The 24,836-nt window shown below is 45.7% G+C and overlaps 2 protein-coding genes across 10 annotated transcripts in view; both read left to right on the plus strand.

Annotated features, from left to right (window-relative positions):
- TELO2 (telomere maintenance 2) overlaps positions 1–24,836 on the plus strand; it is a 384,906-nt gene that overhangs the window by 353,530 nt on the left and 6,540 nt on the right. The window contains exon 22 of one of the 5 annotated variants that reach the window (XM_050968164.1): positions 1,906–2,455. The exons of the other annotated variants lie outside the window; for them this stretch is intronic. The gene's annotated coding sequence lies outside the window, so the exon portion shown is untranslated. Of the gene's footprint in view, positions 1–1,905; positions 2,456–24,836 lie in introns of those variants that run through there. 5 annotated transcript variants of the gene reach the window in all.
- The window catches only part of CRAMP1 (cramped chromatin regulator homolog 1), a 94,825-nt gene that overhangs the window by 7,065 nt on the left and 62,924 nt on the right, over positions 1–24,836 (plus strand). For all 5 annotated transcript variants that reach the window (XM_050968122.1, XM_050968119.1, XM_050968121.1 and 2 more), the window contains exons 3-5: positions 12,452–12,645; positions 13,664–13,817; positions 17,762–17,845. In XM_050968122.1, coding sequence (XP_050824079.1) covers positions 12,452–12,645; positions 13,664–13,817; positions 17,762–17,845 — 432 coding nt within the window. The remainder of the gene's footprint in view (positions 1–12,451; positions 12,646–13,663; positions 13,818–17,761; positions 17,846–24,836) is intronic.

Here is a 24,836-nt window from a genome sequence, read left to right on the forward strand (position 1 = left end):
GGTGGCAGCTCACACTCCTGGGAGCGGCAGAGCCCGAGCACAGCGAGGGGGAAGCCGGCGGGTGCATGAGGCCGCTGCCTGCATGCATTCGCTGTAGGACCCCCCCCGGGGGGGGGGCACCGGGCCGCAGCGTGAGCAGGTACGCCCCCCGGTTCTTCCCTCACTGTGCTCAGGTTCTGCGGCTCTCAGAAGTGTGAGCCGCTGCCCCTCCCGCAGCTCCCCGCCTCCCGCTGCCTCAGCACTCTTTGGGGGGGAGCTGTGTGCACAGCAGCCCGGCAGTATGTTTTGCCTCCACATGGAGCCAGTGTTTCACCGGCATGGGCATGGTAACGGGAGTCCCGGGGGGCAGTCAGGAAGCAGGAGGAGGATTGGATGGGTCGGCAGTTCTGGGGGTCCTGTCGGGGTGGGGAGTGGTTGGATGGGGTGTGGGAGTCCTGGGGGGTCTGTCTGGGGGCAGGGGTGTTCATAAGGGTTGGGGCAGTCAGGGGACAGGTAGGGGGTAGGGTCCTAGGGGGGCAGTTAGGGTGGGAGGGTCTACAGAGAATTCTTTCCTGGGTGCTGGCTGTTGAATCTTGCCCACATGCTCAGGGTTTTACTGATCGCCATATTTGGAGTGGGAAGGAATTTTCCTCCAGGGCAGATTGGCAGAGGCCCTGGAGGTTTTTCGCCTTCCTCTGCAGCATGGGGCACGAGTCACTTGCTGGAGGATTCTCTGCAGCTTGAGGTCTTCAAACCACAATTTGAGGACTTCAATAACTCAGACATAGGTTAGGGGTTTGTTACAGGAGTGGGTGGGTGAGATTCTGTGGCCTGCATTGTGCAGGAGGTCAAACTAGATTATCATAATGGTCCCTTCTGATCTTAAAGTCTGAGTCTAGGAGGGGACAGTCAGGGGACAAGGAGCAGGGAGGCTTAGGTAGAGGGTGGGATTCTGGGGGGGCAGTTGGGGCAGGGGTTCCAGGAGGGGGTAGTCAGGGGACAAGGAGCGGGGGGGCTCCTGACTGGGGCAATCGGGGTGGGAAGTGGGAGGGAGCGGATGGGGGCTAGGGCAGGGATCTCCCCTCTTTTTTTGATTGTTGAAAGATGGTAACCCTAGGTGAGGGGGGAGCCAGGGGGCGCATGGGGGCTGGTGCCTGCATAATCTACTACAGCCTGGGGCGCTGGGGCGCAGCTGGGGCAGGGGGGCGCAGCTGTTCCCCGCTAGTGGTGCCACCACCGCCTTTACAGGGCTGCTGTCCCCCTGCACCATACTGGCTCCTCCATGGCTGGGGTTCGCTGCCACTGCAAGTGGGGACACTCTGGCTCTCTGGTGCCGCCAGAAGATGGCTCCTCCTTGCTGAGCTGCTGCAGCAGCCCAAGGCCAGCAAAGCCAGTGAGTGGACTCGGGGTGGGGACCACCTGATGGGCTTGCAGGGGGGCTGTGCACCCTCCAGGGGAGTTCAGGGGGCGGGGAGGAGGGAACCTGGTCTGGGGAGCAGCCCCTGGGCATGGCTAGCCCCTGGGGTCTATAAAGGCTCGTTGGGGATTTGCCCCTCAATGAACCAATGTGCAAGGTGGAAGTTTCGCCTAGGTGGCAAAATATCCTTGCACTGGCCCTGCCCCAGGGGGTGCATGCACCCCAGGTTAAGAACTGATAAGATCTGCATTTTAATTTAATTTTAAATGAAGCTTCTTAAACATTTTAAAAAACTTGTTTGCTTTACATACAACAATAGTTTAGACTTAGAGAGAGAGAGAACTTCTAAAAATGTTAAAATGTATTACCGGCACGCAAAACTTTAAATTAGAGTGAATAAATGAAGACTCGGCACATCACTTCTGAAAGGTTGCCGACCCCTGATCTAGTGCATTGTGTGTATCAGATAAGCCTAGCTCCATCCTCTTTGGACACCTCTGTTCAGGTAGTTGAAGGCTGCTATCAAATCCCCCCTCACTCTTCTCTTCTGCAGACTAAATAACCCCAGTTCTCTCAGCTTCTCCTCATAAGTCATGTGCCCCAGCCCATTAATCATTTTTGTTGCCCTCCGCTGGACGCGCTCCAATTTGTTCATATCCCTTCGGTAGTGGGAGGGGACCATGCCGAATATTGGGGAATAATCACTTCCCTCGATCTGCTGGCAGTACTCCTACTAATACAGCCCAATATGCCTTTGGTCTTCTTGGCAACAAAGGCACACTGCTGACTCATATCTAGCTTCTTGTCCACTGGTCCTTTGCTGCAGAGCTGCTGCTTAGCCAGTCGGTTCCCAGCCTGTAGCAGTGCATGGGATTCTTCTTTCCTAAGTGCAGGACTCTGCACTTGTCCTTGCTGAAACTCATCAGATTTATTTTGGCCCAATCCTCCAATTTGTCTAGGTCACTCTGGGCCCTACCCCTACCCTCCAGCATTTCTACCTCTCCCCCCAAGCTTAGTGTCATCTGCGAACTTGCTGAGGGTGCAGTTCATCCCATCATCCAGATCATTAATAAAGATGTTGAACAAAACCAGCCCAGGGTCAACCCTTGGGGCACTCTGCTTGATACCGGCTGCCAACTAGACATCAAGCCATTGCTCACTACCTGTTGAGCCTGACAATCTAGCCAGCTTTCCATCCACCTTATAGTCCATTCATCCAATCCATACTTCTTTAACTTTCTGGCAAGAATACTGTGGGAGACCGTATCAAAAGATTTGCTGAAGTCAAGATATATCAGATCCACCGCTTTCCCCATATCCACAGAGCCAGTTATCTCCTCATAGAAGGCAATCAGGTTGGTCAGGCATGACTTACCCTTGGTGAATCCATGTTGACTGTTCCTGATCACCTTCCTCTCCTCCAAGTGCTTCAGAATAGATTGCTTTTTCGAGGGACTGAAGTGAGGCTCACCATTCTGTAATTCCCCAGGTTCTCTTTCTTCCCTTTTTTAGAGATGGGTAATATATTTGCCTTTTTCCAATTGCCCGGGACCACCTCCGATCGCCACAAATTTTCAAAGATAATGTCCAGTGTCTCTGCAATCACGTCAGCCAACTCCCTCAGCACCCTTGGATGCATTAGATGTGGACCCATGGACTTGTGCATGTCCAGCTTTTCTAAATAGACCGTAACTTGTTCTTTCACCACTGGGGACTGCTTACTTCCTCCCCATACTGTGCTGCCCAGTGCAGCAGTCTGGGATCCGACCTTGTCTGTGAAGACCAAGGCAAAAAAAAAAAGCATTGAGTACTTGAGCTTTTCCCACATCATTTGTGACTCGGTTGCCTGCCCCATTCAGTAAGGGTCCCACTCTTTCCCTGGCCAGCTTCTTGTTTCTAACATACCTGTAGAAACTCTTCTTGTTACCCTTCACATCCCTTGCTAAATATTCTTCTGTAGCTGGCCCTATAAAATTCACGAGAAAGAGGAACCCCAAACTGATTCTTTGGCCTCCATGTGTTGCGTGTGCTATAGGACATGTATTAGGGCACTGGTTAACTGCAAATTATACTCATGCAAACAGGAAACCTTTTTAAGATACTTGATTTTTTTTTACCCTTGAGCTTTGAAAATAGGTTTTAAACAGTTGTTCAATCAGCATAGACTCACTTCTTTCTGTGTCTAATTCAGTCTATCCCTTCATTCACTCAGTCCATATCCTTCCTCCTCGTTGACTTGCTCCAATTATTTACGTGTTCTGTGTTTATTATTGTACCCTCTCCCTTGTTCTGAAAATGACTAGAGAACCGGAGAGCTCTGCAGAACCTCTCCCAATCCCCACCCGCCCCAAACAGTAGCACCAAAGTGCAGCTCCCTTGCCTACAAGGTGCTGAGTTGCACTTGGTGCATGCCTGTAAGGGGTGTGGCTGCACAGCCATGTGGCTTAAGGGGAACACTGATGGGAACTGTGCCTTTCCACTTAAGGATATAACTTTTGTGTGTTAAATACTATAAGGTTCAGATTTTGTCATGGTTATTTTTAGTAAAAGTCACAGACAAGTTGTGGGCGATAAACAAAATTTCATGGGAGTCGTGACCAGTCTGTGACTTCTACTAAATATAACGGGGAGAAAAAGAGTTGGAAGGAGGAAGGAATGAAAGCTGGAACACTGCAGCCATAGGGGGTCGGAGGCACAGCCTAGGCTACAGCCCTGGCCAAAGCCACAGGGGTGGGGAGGGCGCACAACCCAGGTCACAGTGTGGGGGGTGGGGGGAGGGGAAAGGGGTCGCACAACCCCAGCCAAAGCTGTGGGGGTGGGGGGTGCACAGCCCGAGCTTCTGCCACAACTGCAAGGGGAATCCATGACTAATCGTATCCTTAATTATAACAAATGAATAAAGAATTCTGTCTAATGATACTCTTTTAAATAAACTACGCCCAAGGTGGGTTGACACAAAATATGTCCATAAATCCCAAAATTGTATAAGTACAACTTAGCTAAATTGTGTTAAATTTTGTCATTAAAAAAAACTCTTGCAGGCTGAGCCATTGTATGCTAATTATTTTTTGTCTGATTGCATTTCCCCCCAGCCATATTATAAAATCCTGTAAGGGGTGTGTGAAATGAAAGATTATAGTTGAAGTGCTCACATAAACTTAACGGTATCTCTGTTGTATCTTAAACTTGCTAAGTAATTATGGAAGGTGGAAATGCAAATGAGCACTCAGTTGTATGGCTAGTGCTGGTGTCTAAAATGCACACCTCTTTTTAGCCCTTTCTTTTAATGTGAGAGCAAGTGAATATTGATTTACTATGGGTGAGAGCCTCATGCCACGTTTATTTAAAATGGTGTACAATGTATGCAGATGCACCATACCCATACTAGCCATGTAGATCTCTGCACTTGTTAAAATATGTATTGTGTAGCGCAGTGGTTTTCAAACTTTTTTTTTCTGGTGACCCATTTGAAGAAAATTGTTAATGCCTGTGACCCAACAGGGCTGAGGATGAGAAGTTTGGGGTGTGGGAGGAGTTCAGGGCTGGGGCAGGGGGTTGGCATGAGGGCTCTGGGGTGGAGTCATGAATGAGGGGTTCAGGGTGTGGGAGAGGGCTCTGGGCTGGGGCAGGGGTTTGGGGTGTTGGAGGGGGTCAGGGGTTTGGGGTGCAGGAGGGGGCTCTGGGTTGAGGCAGGGGGTTGGGGCCTGGGGTTACCTCAGGTGGTTCCCGATCAGCAATGCAGCAGGGGTGCTAAGGCAGGCTTCCTGCCTGTCCTGGCACCGCGAACTGCTCTATGCCCTGGAAATGACTGGCAGCAGGTCTGCCTCCTAAGCGGAGGTGTGCAAGTGGTTCTGCGCGGCTCTTGTCTGCAGGCACTGCCCCCCTCAGCTCCTATTGGCTGGGAACCAGCCAATGGAAATGCGGAGCTGGTGCTCGGGATGGGAGCAGCAGGCGGAGCCCCATTGCCCCCCTGCCTAGGAGCTGGACCTGCTGCTGGCCGCTTCCAGGGCACTGTACAGTGTCAGAAGAGGTAGGGACTAGCCTTCTTCAGCTGGACAGCACTGCTGACAGGATTTTTAATGGCCCGGTTGTTGGTGCTGACCAGAGCCACCACAGCCCAGCACTGGATCACGACCTACAGTTTGAAAACCACTGGTGAGGTGAATGCTTCTAAAGATGTTTTTTGCATATAGGTTCCTGACAGCATTTAGAAAGAAACAAGTTTAGCTACACTTCAGCTGTCTGATTTGTGCATGTAGTGTAGGGGAGATGGAAGAAGTCTGCTATTAGGCTTCATCTTTATTGGCCATTTAACTGCCTTGTTTGAATCATCAAGTGTCAGTAGTAAAACAGCGTGTGAACGTATCCAGAGGCTAGTGCTGTCCTAGACTTATACTTGTGAGAGGCCCCATGCCCTTTGCTGTAAAAGGCAAACAGACTATGAACTAGTTTTCCCATTACAGGGCAAATACTCAAACGGAAACATCAGCCATACCTGCTTTTTATCCTATTCCTAGCTGGAGCTGCCTTTCCCTCTCTGGGCAGAAAACAAATCAGATCCAGGCTTCAGCTATGGAGGGTTGCCCCACAGGTCAATATGCTTTGCTGAATTCCTGAAGTACATTCTTTTTGTGGGGTTGACTGGTTAATTTTTTCACTGCAGTATGTTGTATTGTATCTGGCCAATGAAAGGATGTTGACTGTGGTTTAACAATGGGACTTATTTGTTTGGAGAGCAGTGAGGAAAAGGTTTCAACACGTGTCTTGTATTTTGTTGCTTTTTCAACGAGAAAGATATCGCTATGCACATAGCAGGGTGCTTTTGTAACCTTTCTGAAACCTAATCCATTACACCTTACACACGTGCACTTGGGCCATAGGGATAAGTAGTTTGCTATGTAACTGTGCTGGACTGTTAAACTAATTCAAAGGCTCACATAAAATCCTAGAGCCAAGAAGGAATATTCTGCCATAGTCTTTCTAATGTAATCCTTCAGCTAAGAAGTACTTCTGAAGAAGTTATATGCAGTCCTAGGGTTACTGATTGCTATAATGAAAGGCGGAAACATCTAAAAAGATTGTTCAAAAAGAATCTTTCCACATGCCTTTAAAAGATAGTATTCAATAGATATGCTTTAAGAAATGGAGACAAAAGCATATTTAACTCTTAATTTTGCCCTTGTTCTATGCGAATAACTGTAAAAGCCACATTCTTTTCCAACAGATATACCTGGTAGATGTTCAGCAGGCAGCTGACAAGTGACCCTTGAAAATGGCGTTTTGCATACTGTACTCGTTTTAATATTGTCCTGTAGGATGTGGATAAGGGGAGCCTAATCTAATGTGTGTTCAGTTAGGCTGATAAAGGGGAGATTAATTGTCCATTGGAGAGTGACCCTTTGTATGCGGGACCCATCAGGTGAAGCTGTGAATTTTCTGACTTCTAAAAGGGATGTGGGAGACCAAACATTAAGCTGCTGCCTGGAGCCTGGATGAAAGAACTCTTCATGGCTAGCCTTTATGAGACACCAATGTTGTCTCTGACTCATCTACTGTATCTGATGTATGTAGTATTCCATTGTTTTTAATGTGCATGTTAGGTTTTTGCATTTCAATCCTTAAATTTGTTTAGTGCAATTTTTTAGCAAATTTCATGTCCTTGCACTTCTAAGTAGAACATCTGGGTTCTCACAGTCAGAACACGACGATCATGAAGATAAAACTGAAGCCACACAAGAAGGAAACTAGCTCAATTTTCTGATGGCCAGATGGAATACTAAAAATTGAGTCCTGTTCAACCTAATGTGATTTCTGACCTCTTCATGTATGTGTACTTGTTTACCAAGCTAAGTACTAGATTTTACCAACAGTCCAGAATTTATGGAGGTTTAAACTTGCACAATTGATTGAGAGGCAGGCCAAGAGACCCCGCACAGAGGGACATGGTGAAGCTAGGCAGTGAGACCTAAAACCACCAGTCACAGAGGTCTGATGTACCAGTACTACCAGGCTTATAAATGTGTAGGGACCACTGGACTAACAAAATGAGTAAACAGAGCCAAAACACCAGTGCTGTAGGGTTCATACGTGTAGTTATGTTTGGACTTGTACCTCACAGGTCATTGCAAATATCAACATGTACAGAAACTTCTGCCTTTGCAATTAATAGCTCAAGAACCAAATGCTAAGAACTCTTGCTTCCAAACTCAGTGCTTTCTACCTACTGTGCAAGAGTTCTTTCTATCATGTGCAGGGGTAGTGGAAGGAATTGTCAGAGGTATGATTATGTGGGATGACCAGTCTTGGGACTCATGTAACTTGATGTCAATAGACAGATCAAGAAAAGCCTCTGTCTCATCTGCAACGAAGCCCTTTTGTAAATTTTTTTTTTTTTTTTTTTAGAATAGGCACCTAACTGAGATCCTTGAAATATTCCTCTTCCAGTATCCAACAACTTTGTAACGGATGGCGTGCTTCAGTGGAACTTTTTGATTTAATGCTTTGTTTGGGTTTCAGATTATTCATTAATGACGACGTGTGTGCACGTAAAATATATGTGTAGAATAGTGAGAAATTAAATCCTGGATTTCCGGAGGCAAAAGCTAACAGGGCATGAATACCTTCATTTTCTTCAGTCCCTTTCATCCAAAATACTTACATAGTTATGTGATAGGGATAATCCACACTGCCCCACTGAAATGCAGCCACACTAGGGTAGATCGTGGCAACCAGCTGGTGAACAGCATTGTGCACAATAGTGAGGGAGGAGGATTTTGCAAAAGGCTCTGTTGCAAATGTCTGTTCCTAGGAAGAGTTAAAAGGGTTCTAATGCCTTTGTAGAGTTGATAGAACATTGGGTTTTAAGGTCTTGCCCAAAAGAATCATGCATGATATACTGCATGAAATTTAATGTATCTACTTTAAGAAGATAAAGGGCTGAGTTGACCTTTCTAGGACTGGAACTCTGTATTTTCCGAGAGCATAGTTATTCCAAACATGAGATGAGAAAGGAAGGGTGAAGCATCTTTGAACTAAATAGCCTAATATTTAGAAGCTAAATGAATGAAGTTTCTAAAACCTGCACGGGGAAGAAAATCTCAATAGAATCATCACTTTCATGTTCTGTTTCATGAAAGTGAAGTATTTTAAAACTGATTTTAATTTCTGAAAAATAGTTTTAATTTTTATTGGAATTTTTAATTGAAAAATTAAGTTTGCTTTTCATGTTTTAGGATGAAAGTTTTAGATACCAAACATACTGTATTGCCCGTAGAAAACCCTTGATTAAATCTGTGCCTGGCCATTGACTTTTGGGCTGTGGACATTAATCGAGTATAGAGGGACACCTAAAAACCATTCATTCAGAAAGTAAAAGGAGGACTGCGTTCAAAAGAATACTTCCCTGGTTTGAGTCTCACCTTCTCTTCACTCTAGTGGAAGAGTTCACTCTGACAGCCATTAGCAGGAGAGACTGTATCTAAAAAGAGGATAGATTTGAATTCCCCTTGTTGGCTAGAGGTTTGAAGACTAGAATCTTGATTTCCAGGATAGATTTCCTACAGGATCTTCCCCTAAGTCTAGAGCCCTGTGCGGATACAAAACTTGTATCCACATCTGGTCCGCAAGCATGGTCCATGGTCATCTGTGGATATAAAGCGGATAGCTCAGATTTTCAGGGCTCTACCTATGTCTTTGAGAGAAATCTTTGTAGTAATGATCGATTGAAATGTCATTTTTCAAATAACATATTAGAAAAAAATTTCAGATCTCTCTTTTGATAAGCAGTTCTTGGTTTTAAATCTTTTTTTTTCTTCTCAGCCACCTATTAGCAGTGTTGAATGGTTTTACTCTAAAAAGCTATCACGTCTTAATGTCAAAATACTAGTCTTTTGGGGATTTTATTTCACGGTTTCTGTATATTTCAAACTTTTCTATAAATGTATGAGATTGGGGTCAGGGGATAGAGAAGTTGTTTATTTGCAAAGTATTTTAAAAATTAAATTGAATTTTCTCTACTTCTGGTAAACTGAACCTCATTTTGGTTCACCCACCTCCCCAAGGTAGTACAGGTCTGTCACATCTTACGCGCATTTAACATGCGCAATTTCAGCTTTGCGGGGTCGGGAGAAAAAACAAAACAAAAAAAAAAGGACGATTCCACCAGCGTGAGATGCAAATCTGCTGTTCCCTTGAAAATATTTTTTGGGGATGACTTGACAGCAACAGCATGTCTTTAGGCCTGTGATAAGGATCTCCTTTATAGTCACCTTGGAGGGTTGGCCCCAAAAAAAAAAAAAGTTTAAATAGTGTGTCTGCCCCGGAATGAGTGTGAGATGGGAGAAGCGAATCTCCTGTTCCCATTACAGTACTCAGTCCCCCTGTGCCTCTCATACTGTGCGCATCTCGCCGCGCTGAGTGAGATTCTGCTGTGCCTGTACTGTTTAAAAAGACAGTACGTATTTTTTTTGTACTGTATAACATGGCCCCTGAACACAAGACCCTTACTTCATCTGGTGCTCAGCCAAAGAAACAGGGATGTGTTTCAACGCTGGAGGGAAAACTGACCGTGTTGGACTTATTGAGAGACTGTATGTCCATCGCCAAGGTGGCACGTAAATATGGCCGCAACGAATCTAGCATCCGTGCGATCAAGATTCAAGAAACAGAAATTCGTCAAGCCATGGCATCAAGTGCTCCAGTAACTGCTAAGGTGACGAGCCAAGTGCGTGATAAGACTTTAGTGAAGACTGAAAAGGCATTAAACTTATGGCTGGAAGACTGAAAAGACATTAAACGTGTGCCTATCGATGGCAACATGTTGCGACAAAAGGCTCTTAGCATCTATGTGCTGTTCAAACCTCCCACCGAAGAGGGACAGCCATCTGATAAGAAGGAATTCAAAGCCAGCCAAGGTTGGCTTAACAGTTTTAGGAACCACTTCAACCTCAAAAACGTGCAGACTACTGGTGAAGCTGCATCTGCCAATGAGGACGCAGCGAAAGCCTATCCCGAACAATTAAAGGAAATCATAGAGGAAAGGGGCTATCTTCCAGAACAAGTTTTTAATGCTGACGAGACTGGGCTCTTCTGGAAAAAGTGCCCACCCGCACTTACATTTCAAAATCAGAAAGACAAGCCCCTGGCTTCAAAGCAGCTAAAGACCGTGTGACTGTGTTGCTTTGTGGCAATGTGGCTGGGCATTTAATAAAGCCAGGCTCGCTCTACAGGGCTGCAAATCCCTGTGCACTGAAAGGCAAGAACAAAAAACTCCTGCCTGTGTTCTGGCAATCAAATAAAAAGCTTGGGTAACGGCAGCATTATTTCTGGATTGGTTCCAGAAGTGTTTCATTCTGGAGGTCAAGCAGTACCTTGAAGAAAAAGGACTTGACTTTAAAGTGTTGCTGATCATAGGCAATGCTCCTGGCCATTCTGCGGCACTCCGGTTTGCGCATAACGTTGTTGAAGTCATCTTTCTCCCCCCAATACCACCTCCAACCTCTCAACCAAGGCATCATTAGCTGTTTCAAGGCCACGTATACGAGGCTTACATTCTCACGGATCCTTACCTCTGATCCCAGTGTGATGGAGTGTTGGAAGTCCTTCAACATTGCTGATTGCATCACTTATATTAAACAGGCAATGGATGCAATCAAGCCTGAAACAGTCAATGCATGTTGGTGAAACCTGTGGGAAGACTGTGTGAGTGATTTTAAGGGTTTCCAACCATTGATAAAGAAGTGCAACTCATTGTTCAGGTGGCCAGGCAAGTGGGTGGTGATGGCTCCGTCGACATCCTCGAGGAAGAAATTGAGGAATTAATTGAGGGCCATAGAGAAATATTGACTAACGAAGAATTAGAGGAACTGATAAAATCGTCTACAGAAGACGAAGATGATGATGAACAGGAAGAGCCAGCAACTTGGAATCTTCATAAATTTTCTGAAGTGTTCCAAGCAGCGAAACACTTGAATGATTTAATTTCTGAATATGATCTCTCTATGGAACAAAGCCTCAAAATCACACATAGTATTACGGATGGTTTGAGACTGTACCAAGAAGTGTTTGAGGAGCTCAAGAGACAACAGCAACAGTTGCCAGTCACCATGTTTTTAAAGAAAAAACAACCAGTAGCAGCAGAGCCTACACAATCAACTTCTCGAGCTGAACCAGAACCAATCAATTCGTCTACGACTCGCTCTCCATCACCCAAGCCTGCCCCATTATCTCCTGGATCGACATCAAGCCCTGACTCCTCAATAATAGTGTTGTCAGGGGAAGAGGAAGACTAATCATTGGCGTGTGTACAGTACAAGACTGGTGACTGTTCCGGTTTACAATACTGCACTGTTAATTTTTATTTTCATTCTTCTGTCTGTTATGCAAAATATAATTTTATAATATTTAAAATATAATTTTATAATATTAATATGTAGTCTTTATTATATACTGTACTGTACATTGCCATATACAATACATAGTACTTTATGGGTGATTTAAGGGATTTTCAAGTGTCATTTTGACCATACGCGGTTTTAGCTTTACACGCTGACTGTGGAACGTAACCCCAGCGTAAGATGCAGCAGACCTGTAGTAATTTTCTGCTGAAAGATCAAGTCTAAACTAAGAGACCATAAGAAACAGTCTTAAAATTGTTGCTTTAACTGTGCGCTTCGTATGAAATATTTTCTTTTTGAGTGTAATGATACAATATGTAATTGCAAATTTTCTTACAAAATGTTTTTAAACAATTTAGTTTGGAATATTCTGTGTTGCATTTGAATCAAAATTACCTTATTTAAAATATAAAGCAGTACTATTTTTAGCACCACAAATCCCTAACCATTAGTCTTTTGAAACAAAAGTAGTCACACATTCCTCAGTTTTGCATTCAGGTTTCTCTTTCCCTTGCACTCATCATCTGCCTAATGTGTTTGAGGTGCAAACCCTGGAAAACATGGTACAGTCAAGAAATCCAGACATATTCTTTTAATTCTATAGGATTTTTCCCCTTTATATGTGACTTCTCTCAATGCTTCTAAATTCACTTGTCTAAAGGGACAGATAATGGAGGGACCTCATCTGGTAGCACATCAGGAATTCCTCCCAGCGCTCCTGCTGGGAGTTCTAAGACTGCCGCAAGGAACCTGGGGACCTCAAGTGGAGAGAAGGAGGAAGGAAAGAAAGTCAGACGTCAATGGGAATCATGGAGCACAGAGGATAAGAATACCTTCTTCGAGGGACTTTATGAGGTGTGTGTATATGGAAGAAGAAAGGCAAGCAGCTGGCCTGGTGCCTCTTATGGAACCCGTGCTTGGCTGGCTTGGTTTTGTGTTTAAATGAAAACTTGATTTGGGAGTTTGTAGAGGATGACATTTCGAATTAGTTTAAGTGCACATATCCTGTATACAAGTGAGCACAACTGGCTGCACAATGCATGTGAACCATAGAATCATAAGAAGGTAGGGCTGGAAGGGACCTTGAGAAGTCAAGTCCATCTTCTTGTACTGAGGCAGAACCAAAGTATTCAGCTTGAAAATATCAGGCACTGTGAAGCTAGAAGAAGAAATCAGTTTACTATATGCGTGCAGCCCCCAAACTTCATATTTTGTTACCTTGTCCATAGAATTTGTGCATGTTTGAGGTTGTCTATTAAAATAAAGTGCCTGTCTCCAGATGTGATGGACAAGGTTGCATCATTCCTGTGCATTGCTTGGGCCATTTCTCTATTTTTTTCCATGTGCTTGAATAAGCAAAATGTTAAATCCTCAGCAGTCACTTCTTAATAGATGTGAGCATTCCATAATGAACACAGAAGCCCTGACAATGAAATCATGTGATTATTAGTATTTTATTTTCATTTACAAAATGTCTATAATAAAAGCACAATTTAAAAGTAGTGTCAGTTGTTTCCACTGGGGAAAAATACATATGGTGCCTCCATCCCAACCTTCAGAACTAAAATGTATACAATGGTGCTGCATTATTTTTTTTACATGGCAGCATAACCTCAGCTCTTTATAATAGAGTTTTATAGAAGTTAGACATGGTTAACATCTTTGGCAGAGAACAACCCACACACACCAGCTGTCACACAGTCTTAAACTCCTAAACTGGATTTGGCCAGGTCTATAACTGGATAGGACAAATGGAAAAGGCCTAGCTAGATCATAAAAGAAGATGATAGTCTGTCATTAGATTGAATTCCTCATCCTTTTTATCCTCTGCATTTTTTGTTCTTTAATTGGTTTTAATCTTGTACTTTTTCAGCACGGGAAGGACTTTGAAGCTATTCAGAACAACATTGCTCTAAAGTACAAGAAGAAAGGCAAACCAGCAAGCATGGTGAAGAACAAAGAGCAGGTCCGGCACTTCTACTACCGCACCTGGCACAAGATCTCTAAATATATTGATTTTGATAATGGTGAGTATGCAGTGGGAGTGGATTCCATGACCAGCTCAGAGTCTGGGATAAGTATTTGTTCTGGTGGGAGTTGAAGCCCTGTCTTTTAATATGGTCTCAGAGCACAGGAATGGTGAAGATAAGAAAAATAAATATTGGATACTATTAAGATATCGCTGAATATCTTGTACTGTACCTGTCATGGCCACAAGTAGGCTCACTGTTACAAATTTAAAACAAAATATTTTCCAACAGACAGTTACAAAACAAGACCATTCCTCTGTTATTAACTCCATGCACCTATAATAAATATTCATCTAACTATTGACCTAATCAGCAAAAAGCCAGATTAAAGAGATGTCTCTTCCAACATATCCTGGATGTCACCACTCCAAGGGTTTCAACTTCGTTGACAGACAGCCAGAGTATTGTAGCTAATCATGACTTCACTGATCCCAACTTCTTGGGTCAAGCAAAATAAAGTAAAAAAGCACAGTGTCTGCAGCTAGCATATGGCTGAAATATTGAACTTTTCTTGCACTTGTCCATTCAGTAAACATCTAAGCTACTTTATTTCACTGAATGGACAATCCAAGAATCCTAAGCAAAGTATGCTTTTTCCCCTTGTTGGACAGTGGTGGGGAAACCAGATAGCCAAGTAACTGGCAATAGTGATTTATACCTGTAATAGTAATTCGTGCGAACTGTGTTCCGAATTCACTTGAATTGTATGTACAGTAACTCCTTACTTAATGTTGTAGTTATGTTCCTGAAAAATGCGACTTTAAGCGAATCCAATTTCCCCATAAGAATTAATGTAAATGGAGGGGTTAGGTTCCAGGGAAACTTTTTTTTTTCCCCAGGCAAAAGGCACTGCATACATTTTAAACTATTTTTAAGCAAGCAATTTAATACAGATATTAAACAGGCTGGCAGCCCCATCAGTTTCCCTATGCTCACTCCTTCCCCAGTGCCTCCTGCCCACTGGCGGACCCTGCGTATCAGCGCCTGCGGCAGTCATCTGGCGTGTAGCTTCCTCTCTCCCTCCTTTGCCTCCTGAATGCTGCAAATCAGCTGATTGCCGTAGGCAGGGGGAAGGCGCTGATCCGCAGGCTCTGCCAGCGGGCAGGACGTGCTGGGAGGGGGGTGTAAGGTAGCTGCCAGCCATGGACAAAGCAGGTGGCCAAACGACGTTATAGCTGAGCATTGCACAACTTTAAACAGGCATGTTCTGTAATGGAGCAGGGATCTATCATCGAAACAACGTTAAGCGAGAGGATGTTAAGTGGGGAGTTACTGTACTTGGTAAAGGTGAAACTAGGGTCCAGGACTGTTTGCTGGTAACCATGTCTAGATGATGGACTTAGATATTTTTTTTTTTTTTTTTTTTTTTTTTTTTATCTAGCAAAGTGTGTGAATTCCTAACATAATATTTTTAACATTCAAAAGAACTAATCAGGAGTGCCTCTTATGTTGGTAAGTTGAGCAGCAAATTCAGGTCCCCTTAGTTTTCATATTCTACTGATCCTGTATTCTAGTTGTACATTGTACACCTGGGGGAATTCTGCGCCAAAAAATCAAAAAATTCTGCCCACAATATTTTAAAATTCAGCATATTTTATTTGTCAAAATAACACATATAATCACACCAGTTTCAATTATTTTTGATCATTTATTTCAAAATACCTGTCAGCCAGTATGTTTTAACAATACAGACAACAAAAAAGATTCAGGAAATATTTTTTGACAAATAGATTCCTTACTAGGCATATTAATACGGAACTCAGAGTAATAATTCATTTAAACTACAATACAGAACCTTATTTCCCGCACCCCTCAGAAGCAGTGCAAAGCTTGCAGAAGTCAGGGGTAACAGGAGCTGAGTGAGTGGGAAGTAAATTGCTGAGAAGGAGCCTGGGTGTGAACTTGGAGGGTTTTGGGGTACGAGTGGGAAAAGTATGGAATGAGGTTTTTTGGGGGGAGGGGGAGATTGCTGGGGAGCTTCCCCCATGCAGACCCTGGCTGACCCCTAGTCTCTCCGATTCAGTCAGGCACATCTCCTGTCCCCAGGTGTTCCTGCACCCCCAGGGGTCCTTGAACCCCTCTCCGCTCACACTCACACCCCCTCCCTCTGTCCCTATGTGTTCCTGTGCCCTGATCTAGCCACTCCCCAGTCCCAGTCTGTCCTCCCCCACTAGCCCTGCGCTTCCCTCCCCACTGTGGTCCTGTGCCTCCACTCCCATTCAGCCCCTGCCCCAGTCTGTCCTCCCTCACTAGCCCTTATGAGCCCCTGTCTGACTGCCCATCACCCCACACTATCTGTCTCCTCATAGCCCTGGTCTGATCTGGCCTGACAGGTCCTGCAAAGAAGGCAGGCTCTTTCTTTCCCCTCGCTGCCTGGGCGCCGCTGCTGGTCTATTGCCACAGCCCCCTCTGGTGGGCAAAAGGCAGAACTGCAATAACACTTCAACAGAAGCTTTTTTCTGCACAAAAAATTAAAAATATGCGAGGCTCATTAATTATGCATGTGCAGTAATGCAGAATTCCCTCAGGAGTCTATATTGTTACATCTAGACGGTGGTTAAGTACATTTTCCCTTAAACGGTTCTTTAACTTTTGCCATAGTCCCCACAATCAATTCATCCCATTAATTTTTACAGGTACAACCACTCTTGTTAAAAAAAAAAATGTGCTTGTCTGAGAGAGACAGATAAGATTTTCAGTGCTGATGACTAGTTGCAAATGAAAGTCATTCTGGAGCATGTGTTAACAACATGCTTCTAGGAAAAGCAGAAGCATGTAAAGGCTCTACAGTAAAATCTCTTTTAAAAATTGATTGGTCTTGTCCCTAGGATTAGAATGTTTAAGAAGATTTCCATTTGTAAAGTACAGTTAGCACAGGTATTCTTTTAGTGTTCTCGCTATACTCAGAAGATGGTCACAGTCTGTGAGATCAAACAAGTTTTAGTTTTTAATTTAAAAATAAATGACCCTGCAAATCCAGCATTGGAAGAAACCTATCTGCATATAAGTTAAGAAGTCCTTCCAAAGTAAATCGTCAGTTGTGGTCTGGATAAGCAGAAATGAATAAATGAGGGTATTATACCTAAATCTGCAAGGTGTGTGAACTGCTTAGCTGCCAGTGTAGAGGTTTAAGAATCTGAGGCACAGGTGGCTAAACTTACTGGTGAAAATGCATATGGCTGAATTTTGGACTTACTGGTAGCCTGCAAATCAAAGAGAATTGCGATTGTCACCGCAGCATCATGTATAAGTATTTCTTGGTCTGATTTGTATGCCAAAGGACTTTTTTTACCACTAGCCATGGTTATAAGCTGTAATATGCTACCATAATAGAATTAAAATGCCCACACCAATATATTCTGTTGTTGGAAGAAAAAATTACAGAAATTGACCCAAGAATTTGAAAAAAAATACATATATACTATTTCAAAATGTACTGATATTGTCTAGAAAACTCAAGTGTGTGTATGTCACTCAACACATAGATGTATGTATGTTTGAGTTTTGCAGAAGGCATCAATGTGTCTTGAAACTTAATTTGATTATAGTTATAGACAGCTAACTTAAGTGGTGATGGAGTTGTAGGGTAATAGCAAATTGTCACCGCTAACTTGAGTTAATTTTGCTGAAATGTTGTTTGTTAAAATTCTGTGAAATCTCTTCTTGGTTTTTGAGCCTATATAAAATTGTTGCATTTCACAGATATAAAGTCCTAGCTATGAAATACATGCACTCCTCTTATTTAGTATTACTGTGAAATAGGACTTAGGGCTATCTGCAGTGAGATCTTTGTATATTGATTAAATATGTGGATTTTTGTCACTTTCACTGAGGGTGTTTTTGTTGGAAAGTTACTTGATCTGTTGCGGCTCATGGCATATCTGCAGTGAGGCTCTCTCTCTCTGTCTCATATCTCACCTGGTACCTGTTTTGTTTTGCAGTGTTTTCTCAAGGGCTGAAAAAATCCTCCTTGGAGCTTTATGGCTTAGTCTGTTATGGGGAACTAAGGAAGAAGATTGGGGGCTGTGAGTATGAATTTCGTCAAGTGGTGGAAATTTGTTTTTTGTACTGCAGAATCATGGAGTTCTACCTTAAGGGCTGGGTTTGCCTTGTACAGTTGTGCTTGGGTGTCTTTCAGAATGTCTGCCCATTGTATTCTGGTGCAGTTCTGAGTTGTGTAGCTTTCTTAAGGGATTTTTTTTTTTCAACAAGAATTTTTTTTGGCCAGTCACATAGGATTCCCATTTTTCTTTTAACATAATATTCATTTAGCTTTCTTTATGCAGATAATACAGAAAACACAGGCTTGGTTTTATTTTATTCTTCTTCGAGTGCTTGTTCACATTGATTCCAATCAGGTGTGTGCACGCCGCGTGTGTGGTCATTGGAAACTTTTCCCCTCAGCAGCTCCTGTCGAGTCAGTTAGGGAGCCCCCTGGAGTGGTGCCCTTATGGTGCCAAATATATGACCCTGCCAACTTCACCCGCCCCGCCCCCCTTCAGTTCCTTCCAACGCTGCTACGGACGGTAAGAACTGCGTTTTGCTTGCTTGCAAGTGTTCCCTTAGCCTATTACCTAGTCCTACCCTGTTTTTGTTTTGTAGTTAATTTATTGTTATTTGTAGTTAGTATAGACTTGGTGATTGTTCTCCCCTCACCCTGCCTTGGGCTTCAGGGCATGCCTCAAGCCCAAGGAAAATCTTGCTGTGTATGCAGAAAGCCTATGCCCAATAGAGATCCCCACGACTCGCGCCTGAGGTGTCTAGGGAAGGCGCATCAGTCTGAGCGCTGCAAGATTTGTAAGGCTTTCAAGCCCAGAAATAGAAAGGAATGCAACTTCCATTTGAAGCAGTTGTTAATGGAAGCCATGCTCCATCCTGCGGCACCTGACCACCAAGGCCCAAGCTCAAGCTCGGTCTATGAATTGGTGCTGAGGAAGGACTATGGTGCGAAAGACCCTTTGTACCAAAGATCTCCTACACCATAGCCAGGAACAGCGCCCCAGCACCGGTCAACATCTCCAGTGTCCCACAAGTGCCATAAGAAGGTGGACAGAGGGCACTCTCCTCAGAGAGTGAGACCAGCAGGGGAGACTTCGCTGCCTCAGAAGAAGGCCTCGACTTCCAAGCAGCAAGATCTCGTCCCGTTGACTCCAGCACCCCAGGTGGCACCGTTGAGCCTGGCACTCAGTGAGTTTCCAGCGGGGCAGTGCCTGAGGGAGGCGTTGGAGCTTCCCTCGATCCCAGACGCTTTTGAGGCTGCCAAGGCGCTTATAAAAATTACTGCGCCTGAGCCCCATGCTGTTAGAGAGAAGCTTCTGGCACCGCCTAGATGGATGTCATCAAGCCCACGATGATGAAGCTCTCCTCATTGCCAGACCGGCACTGTTCCCAGTCTCCATTGCTGCAATAGTGCCCGGCACCAGTCTTGGCACAAGATTGTTGCACTCCTGGCGCCAGGCGATCTGTCTGTCTGGCACTGAGGGGTCAGCATCAATTGTGAACACCCTTGCTGGGCTGGCACCGAGACACAGCACCGGAGCAGAGCAGCTGTTCTCTGGCACCAGACACATGGCACCGGTCTTGGTCATGGGACAGCCAATGCCGATCCTCAAATGATCGTCGCAGCACCGATCCCTGACTTCGTCTTCTCAGCACCGACCGCCAGCTCAGGGTACGTCTATACTACCCATCTGGATGCGATAAATCGATCCGCTAATCGATGCCTGTACTCCACCTTTGCAGGATGAGTAAGTGGATTCGACGGGGGAGCTGTGGCAGTTGACTCACCGCCGAGAGGACGGCTAGGTAAGTCAAACTAAGATACTTTGACTTCAGCTACACTATTCGCATAGCTGAAGTTGAGTATCTTAGTTCGAACCCCCCACCTACCGTAGCCCAGGCCTCAGGGATGGTTGCCATTACCGTGGTCATCGCCCTTGGGATCCTCAGACTCTGAGGCCGACTCCTGTTACTCGTGCAGTAGACATAGGTCGGATAAGCACCGGAGACCCACTCAGTTGGTCATGGCAGCCACAGTGGCCACTCGCCACGCAATGACCCCTCTGAGCCCCCTGGGCTTACCATCAGGTCCAGGGTAACCCTTCGAGGGTTTCTAAGTTGGTGGCGTCGGGACGTCATCCTTCCCAGTTATCGATGGATAGACCTGCTCCTCGGGTTACAGATGTGACCCTGTCCAGACTGCCCCCTCATACTATAGAGGAGACAGTGGAGACCCACCCATAACCCAGATCACATCTGACAGTGCAGAACCACTGGACAAGTCCAATGCAACCTAGGGGCAATCTGGGCACATAGAGGGCCACGGGTACCCTATACTCCTACTCGCTTCCTCGTCACCCGCACCTGATGAGGCGGTGGCAGGAGCATCAGCTTCAGGTCATCCACCCATTGACCACAGGGCGCACCAGGACCTGCTCCGCTGCATTGCCTGTAACATGGACCTACAGGTGGAGGAAGTCATTGAGTCAGAGGACACGATGGTGGATGTTCTCGCCCCAGGAGGTCCTTCTAGTGAAGTTCTCAGCTCTGGTCGAGGAGGGGAAGGCAGTGGCCAGAACATCTCTGCAGGCCTCCCTCGACTGGGCTGACTCTGCGGCATGTACCATCTCCTCTGGGGTGGTCGTGAGGAGAACTGCATGGCTCCAAGCTTCCGGGCTTCCCCTGGAAGTTCAGAAGAGCCTGCAGGACCTTCCCTTTGAGGACGCAAGGCTGTTTTTGGACCAGACAGACTCGAGGTTTCACAGCCTAAAAGACTCAAGGGCAACTGTGAAATCTCTGGGGATGCACACTCCTGCTACTTAAGAGAAACCCTTTCAGCCTCAACTCCAACAGTAGCAGCGCAATACCAGCCCCATACGAGGCAAGATACTTACTGCTGTAAGGGCAGGAACAATAGGGCATAGACCTTCTAACTCTCCCTCATGCCAGGGGCAGGGCCCGACAAAGCCATTGTCAGGATCCAAGCAACGATTTTGAAGGGACCCTTGAGGATGGCATACCAGCCACTATCCCGGATCCTTCCCCCCCCCCCCAATTTCTGATCTATCCGACGTATACTATGCGTGGTCCCATATAACATCGGACCGCTGGATTCTTCGCACCGTAGAAATGGGATATTCTCTCTAGTTCTGCTCCTCCCCTCCCTCCCATCTCTCTTCAGGGACCCCCTCAAGAGCAACTCCTTATCCAGGAAGTACAACTGTTCCTCGCCATAGGGGCAGTGGAGTAAGGGGCAAGGGATTCTACTCCTGTTATTTCCTAATCCCCAAGGCAAAGGGGGGGAGGCTCAGACCCATCTTAAATCTGCGAGGACTCAACCAGTTCATGGTAAAGTTGAAGTTCCACTCGGTCTCCCTAAGCATAGTTATCCCTTCCCTGGATCCGGGGGACTGGTACACTGCCCTCGACATGAAAGACACATACTTTCATAGAGCCATTTGGCTGGCCCACAGACGTTTCCTGAGGTTGTTGTCAACCGCATAGAATATCAGGGTTGGAAGGGACCCCTGCTCAAAGCAGGACCAATCCCCAACCTATCAGTTCACAGTGCTCCCATTCAGGTTATAAATGGCCCCTAGGGTTTTCACCAAGTGTATGTCCCTGGTCACAGCCTTTCTCTGCAAGGGGCAGGTGCAGCTGTATCCCTACCTCGACGACTGGCTATTGTGGTGGTGCTCCAGGGAGCAGGTGGAGTCCCAGGTCTGGTTAGTCAGAGAGACCTTCCAGAGACTAGATCTCCTCTTCAATGTGGACAAGTCAACATTGTCACTCACCCAACAAATAGAGTTCATTGGGGTGGTGCTTGACTCGGTTCAGGCAAGAGCCACACTATCAGAGTCTAGATTCCAAACACTGTCAGACATCATTCAGACTCTCAGATGATACCTCACCACAATCATGAGGACATGCCTCAGTCTCCTTGGACACATGACGACATGTACCTATGTGGTCAGGCATGCCAAGCTGAGGCTCAGATCACTCCAAGCATGGCTTGCCTCATCTTATCACTGAGGTTAAGACAGTTTAGACTCGGTAGTAACAGTACCGGCATGAGTCTTAAATACCCTAGGCTGGTGGTTTGACCCTCCCATGGTCTGCAAAGGTGTCCCATTCTGCACCCCTCAACCGTCCATGACCTTAGTAATAGACACGTCAGATCTGGGTTGGTGGCCCACTTAGGAGACCTATAGATTCAGGGCAGATGGTCACAGTCCGAGATCCTGCTCCACATCAATATAAAGGACCTCAGAGTGGTGAGACTAGACTGCTAAACCTTCCATACCAGATTACAAGGTCAGTGCGTGGCGGTGCTGACCAACAACACCATGGCCATATTTTGCATAAACAAGCAGGGTGCAGCCCGCTCCTCCCCTCTCTGTTTGGAGGCTCTCCAGCTATGGGCTTTATGTATAGCCAGCTCCATCCTATCTCCCGGGAGTACGAAACAAGCTTATGGACCACCTCAGCAGGTCGTTCCGCAACCACTAGTGGTCCATCCGGCCAGAAGTCATACATTCCATCTTCCAAAGGAGGGAGTTTCCCTGGGTAGACCTATTTGCCACCAGGAGCAACAAGAAGTGTCCAACACCTTGCTCTTTCCAAAAGCACAGTCCGGGCTCTATCTCGGATGTGTTCATGCTACCCTGGGCGAATAGTCTACTATATGCCTTCCCTCCAGTACCACTCATCCACAAGATACTCCTCAAGATCCGCAGAGACAAGGCAGACCTCTGCTGGCCCCTTCGTGGGCATGCCAACATTCATAGAATCATGGAATATCAGGGTTGGAAGGGACCTCAGGAAGTCATCTAGTCCAACCTCCTGCTCAAAGCAGGACCAATTGCCAACTAAATCATCCCAGCCAGGGCTTTGTCAAGCCTGACTTTAAAAACCTCTAAGGAAGGAGATTCCACCACCTCCCTAGGTAACCCATTCCAGTGCTTCACCACCCTCCTAGCGAAAAAGATTTTCCTAATATCCAACCTAAACCTCCCCCACTGCAACTTGAGACCATTACTCCTTGTTCTGTCATCAGGTACCACTGAGAACAGTCTAGATCCATCCTCTTTGGAACTCCCTTTCAGGTAGTTAAAAGCAGCTATCAAATCCCGCCTCATTCTTCTCTTCTGCAGACTAAACAATCACAGTTCCCTCAGCCTCTCCTCATAAGTCATGTGCTCCAGACCCCTAATCATTTTTGTTGCCCTCCACTGGACTCTTTCCAATTTTTCCACATCCTTCTTGTAGTGGGGGGCCCAGAACTGGACACAATACTCCAGATGAGGCCTCACCAATGTCGAATAGAGGAGAATGATCACATCCCTCGATCTGCAGGCAATGCCCCTACTTATATAGCCAAAAAGGCCATTAGCCTTCTTGGCAACAAGGACACACTGTTGACTCATATCCAGCTTCTCGTCCACTGTAACCCCTAGGTCCTTTTCTGCAGAACTGTTTCCTAGCCATTCGATCCCTAGTCTGTAACAGTGAATGGGATTCTTCCGTCCTAAGTGCAGGACTCTGCACTTGTCCTTGTTGAACCTCATCGGGTCTCTTTTGGCCCAGTCCTCTAATTTGTCTAGGTCCCTCTGTATCCTATCCCTACCCTCCAGTGTATCTACCGCTCCTCCCAGTTTAGTGTCATCTGCAAACTTGCTGAGAGTGCAGTCCGCGCCATCCTCCAGATCATTAATAAAGATATTGAACAAAACTGGCCCCAGGACCGACCTTTGGGGCACTCCACTTGAAACCGTCTGCCAGCTAGCCATGGAGCCGTTGATCAATACCCGTTGAGCCCAATGATCTAGCCAGCTTTCTATACACCTTATAGTCCAATCATCCAGTCCATACTACTTTAACTTGCTGGCAAGAATACTGTGGGAGACTGTAACAGAAGCTTTGCTAAAGTCAAGGAATAACGCATCCACTGCTTTCCCCTCATCCACAGACCCAGTTATCGCCTCATAGAAGGCAATTAGGTTAGTCAGGCATGATTTGCCCTTGGTGAATCCATGCTGACTGTTCCTGATCACTTTCCTCTCCTCTACATGCTTCAGAATCGATTCCTTGAGGACCTGCTCCATGATTTTTCCAGGGACTGAGGGGAGGCTGGCTGGCCTGTAGTTCCCCGGATCCTCTTCCTCCTCTTTTTTTAAAGGTGGGCGCTACAATAGCCTTTTTCCAGTTGTCCAAGACTTCCCCCATTCACCATGAATTTTCAAAGATAATGGCCAACAGCTGTGCAATCATATTCGCCAACTCCTTTAGCACCCTTGGATGTAGTGCATCCGGCCCTATGGACTTGTGATCATCCAGTTTTTCTAAATAGTCCCGAACCACTGCTTTCTCCACAGAGGGCTGGTCACCTTCTCCCCATACTGTGCTGCCCAGTGCAGGAGCCTGGGAGCTGACCTTGTTTGTGAAGACGGAGGCAAAAAAATCATTGAGTACATTAGCTTTTTCCACATCCTCTGTCACTAGGTTGCCTTCCTCATTCAGTAAGGGGCCCACACTTTCCTTGACTGACTTCTTGTTGCTAACATACCTGAAGAAACCTTTCTTGTTACTCTTAACATCTCTTGCTAGCTGCAACTCCAAGTGTGATTTGGCCTTCCTGATTTCACTCCTGTATGCCTGAGCAATATGTTTATACTCCTCCCTGGTCATTTGTTCAATCTTCCACTTCTTGTAAGCTTCTTTTTTGCGTTTAAGATCAGCAAGGATTTCACTGGTAAGCCAAGCTTGTCACCTGCCATATTTACTATTCTTCCTACACACTGGGATGTTTTTTTCCTTCAACCTCAATAAGGATTCTTTAAAATACAGCCAGCTCTCCTGGACTCCTTTCCCCCTCATGTTATTTTCCCAGGAGATCCTGCCCATCAGTTCCCTGAGGGAATCAAAGTTTGCTTTTCTGAAGTCCAGGGTCTGTATTCTGCTGCTCTCCTTTCTTCCTTGTGTCAGGATCCTGATCTTGACTATCTCATGGTCGCTGCC

Source organism: Gopherus flavomarginatus, chromosome 9 (assembly GCF_025201925.1).
Source record: "Gopherus flavomarginatus isolate rGopFla2 chromosome 9, rGopFla2.mat.asm, whole genome shotgun sequence".
In the NCBI taxonomy this organism is placed as follows: domain Eukaryota; kingdom Metazoa; phylum Chordata; order Testudines; family Testudinidae; genus Gopherus; species Gopherus flavomarginatus.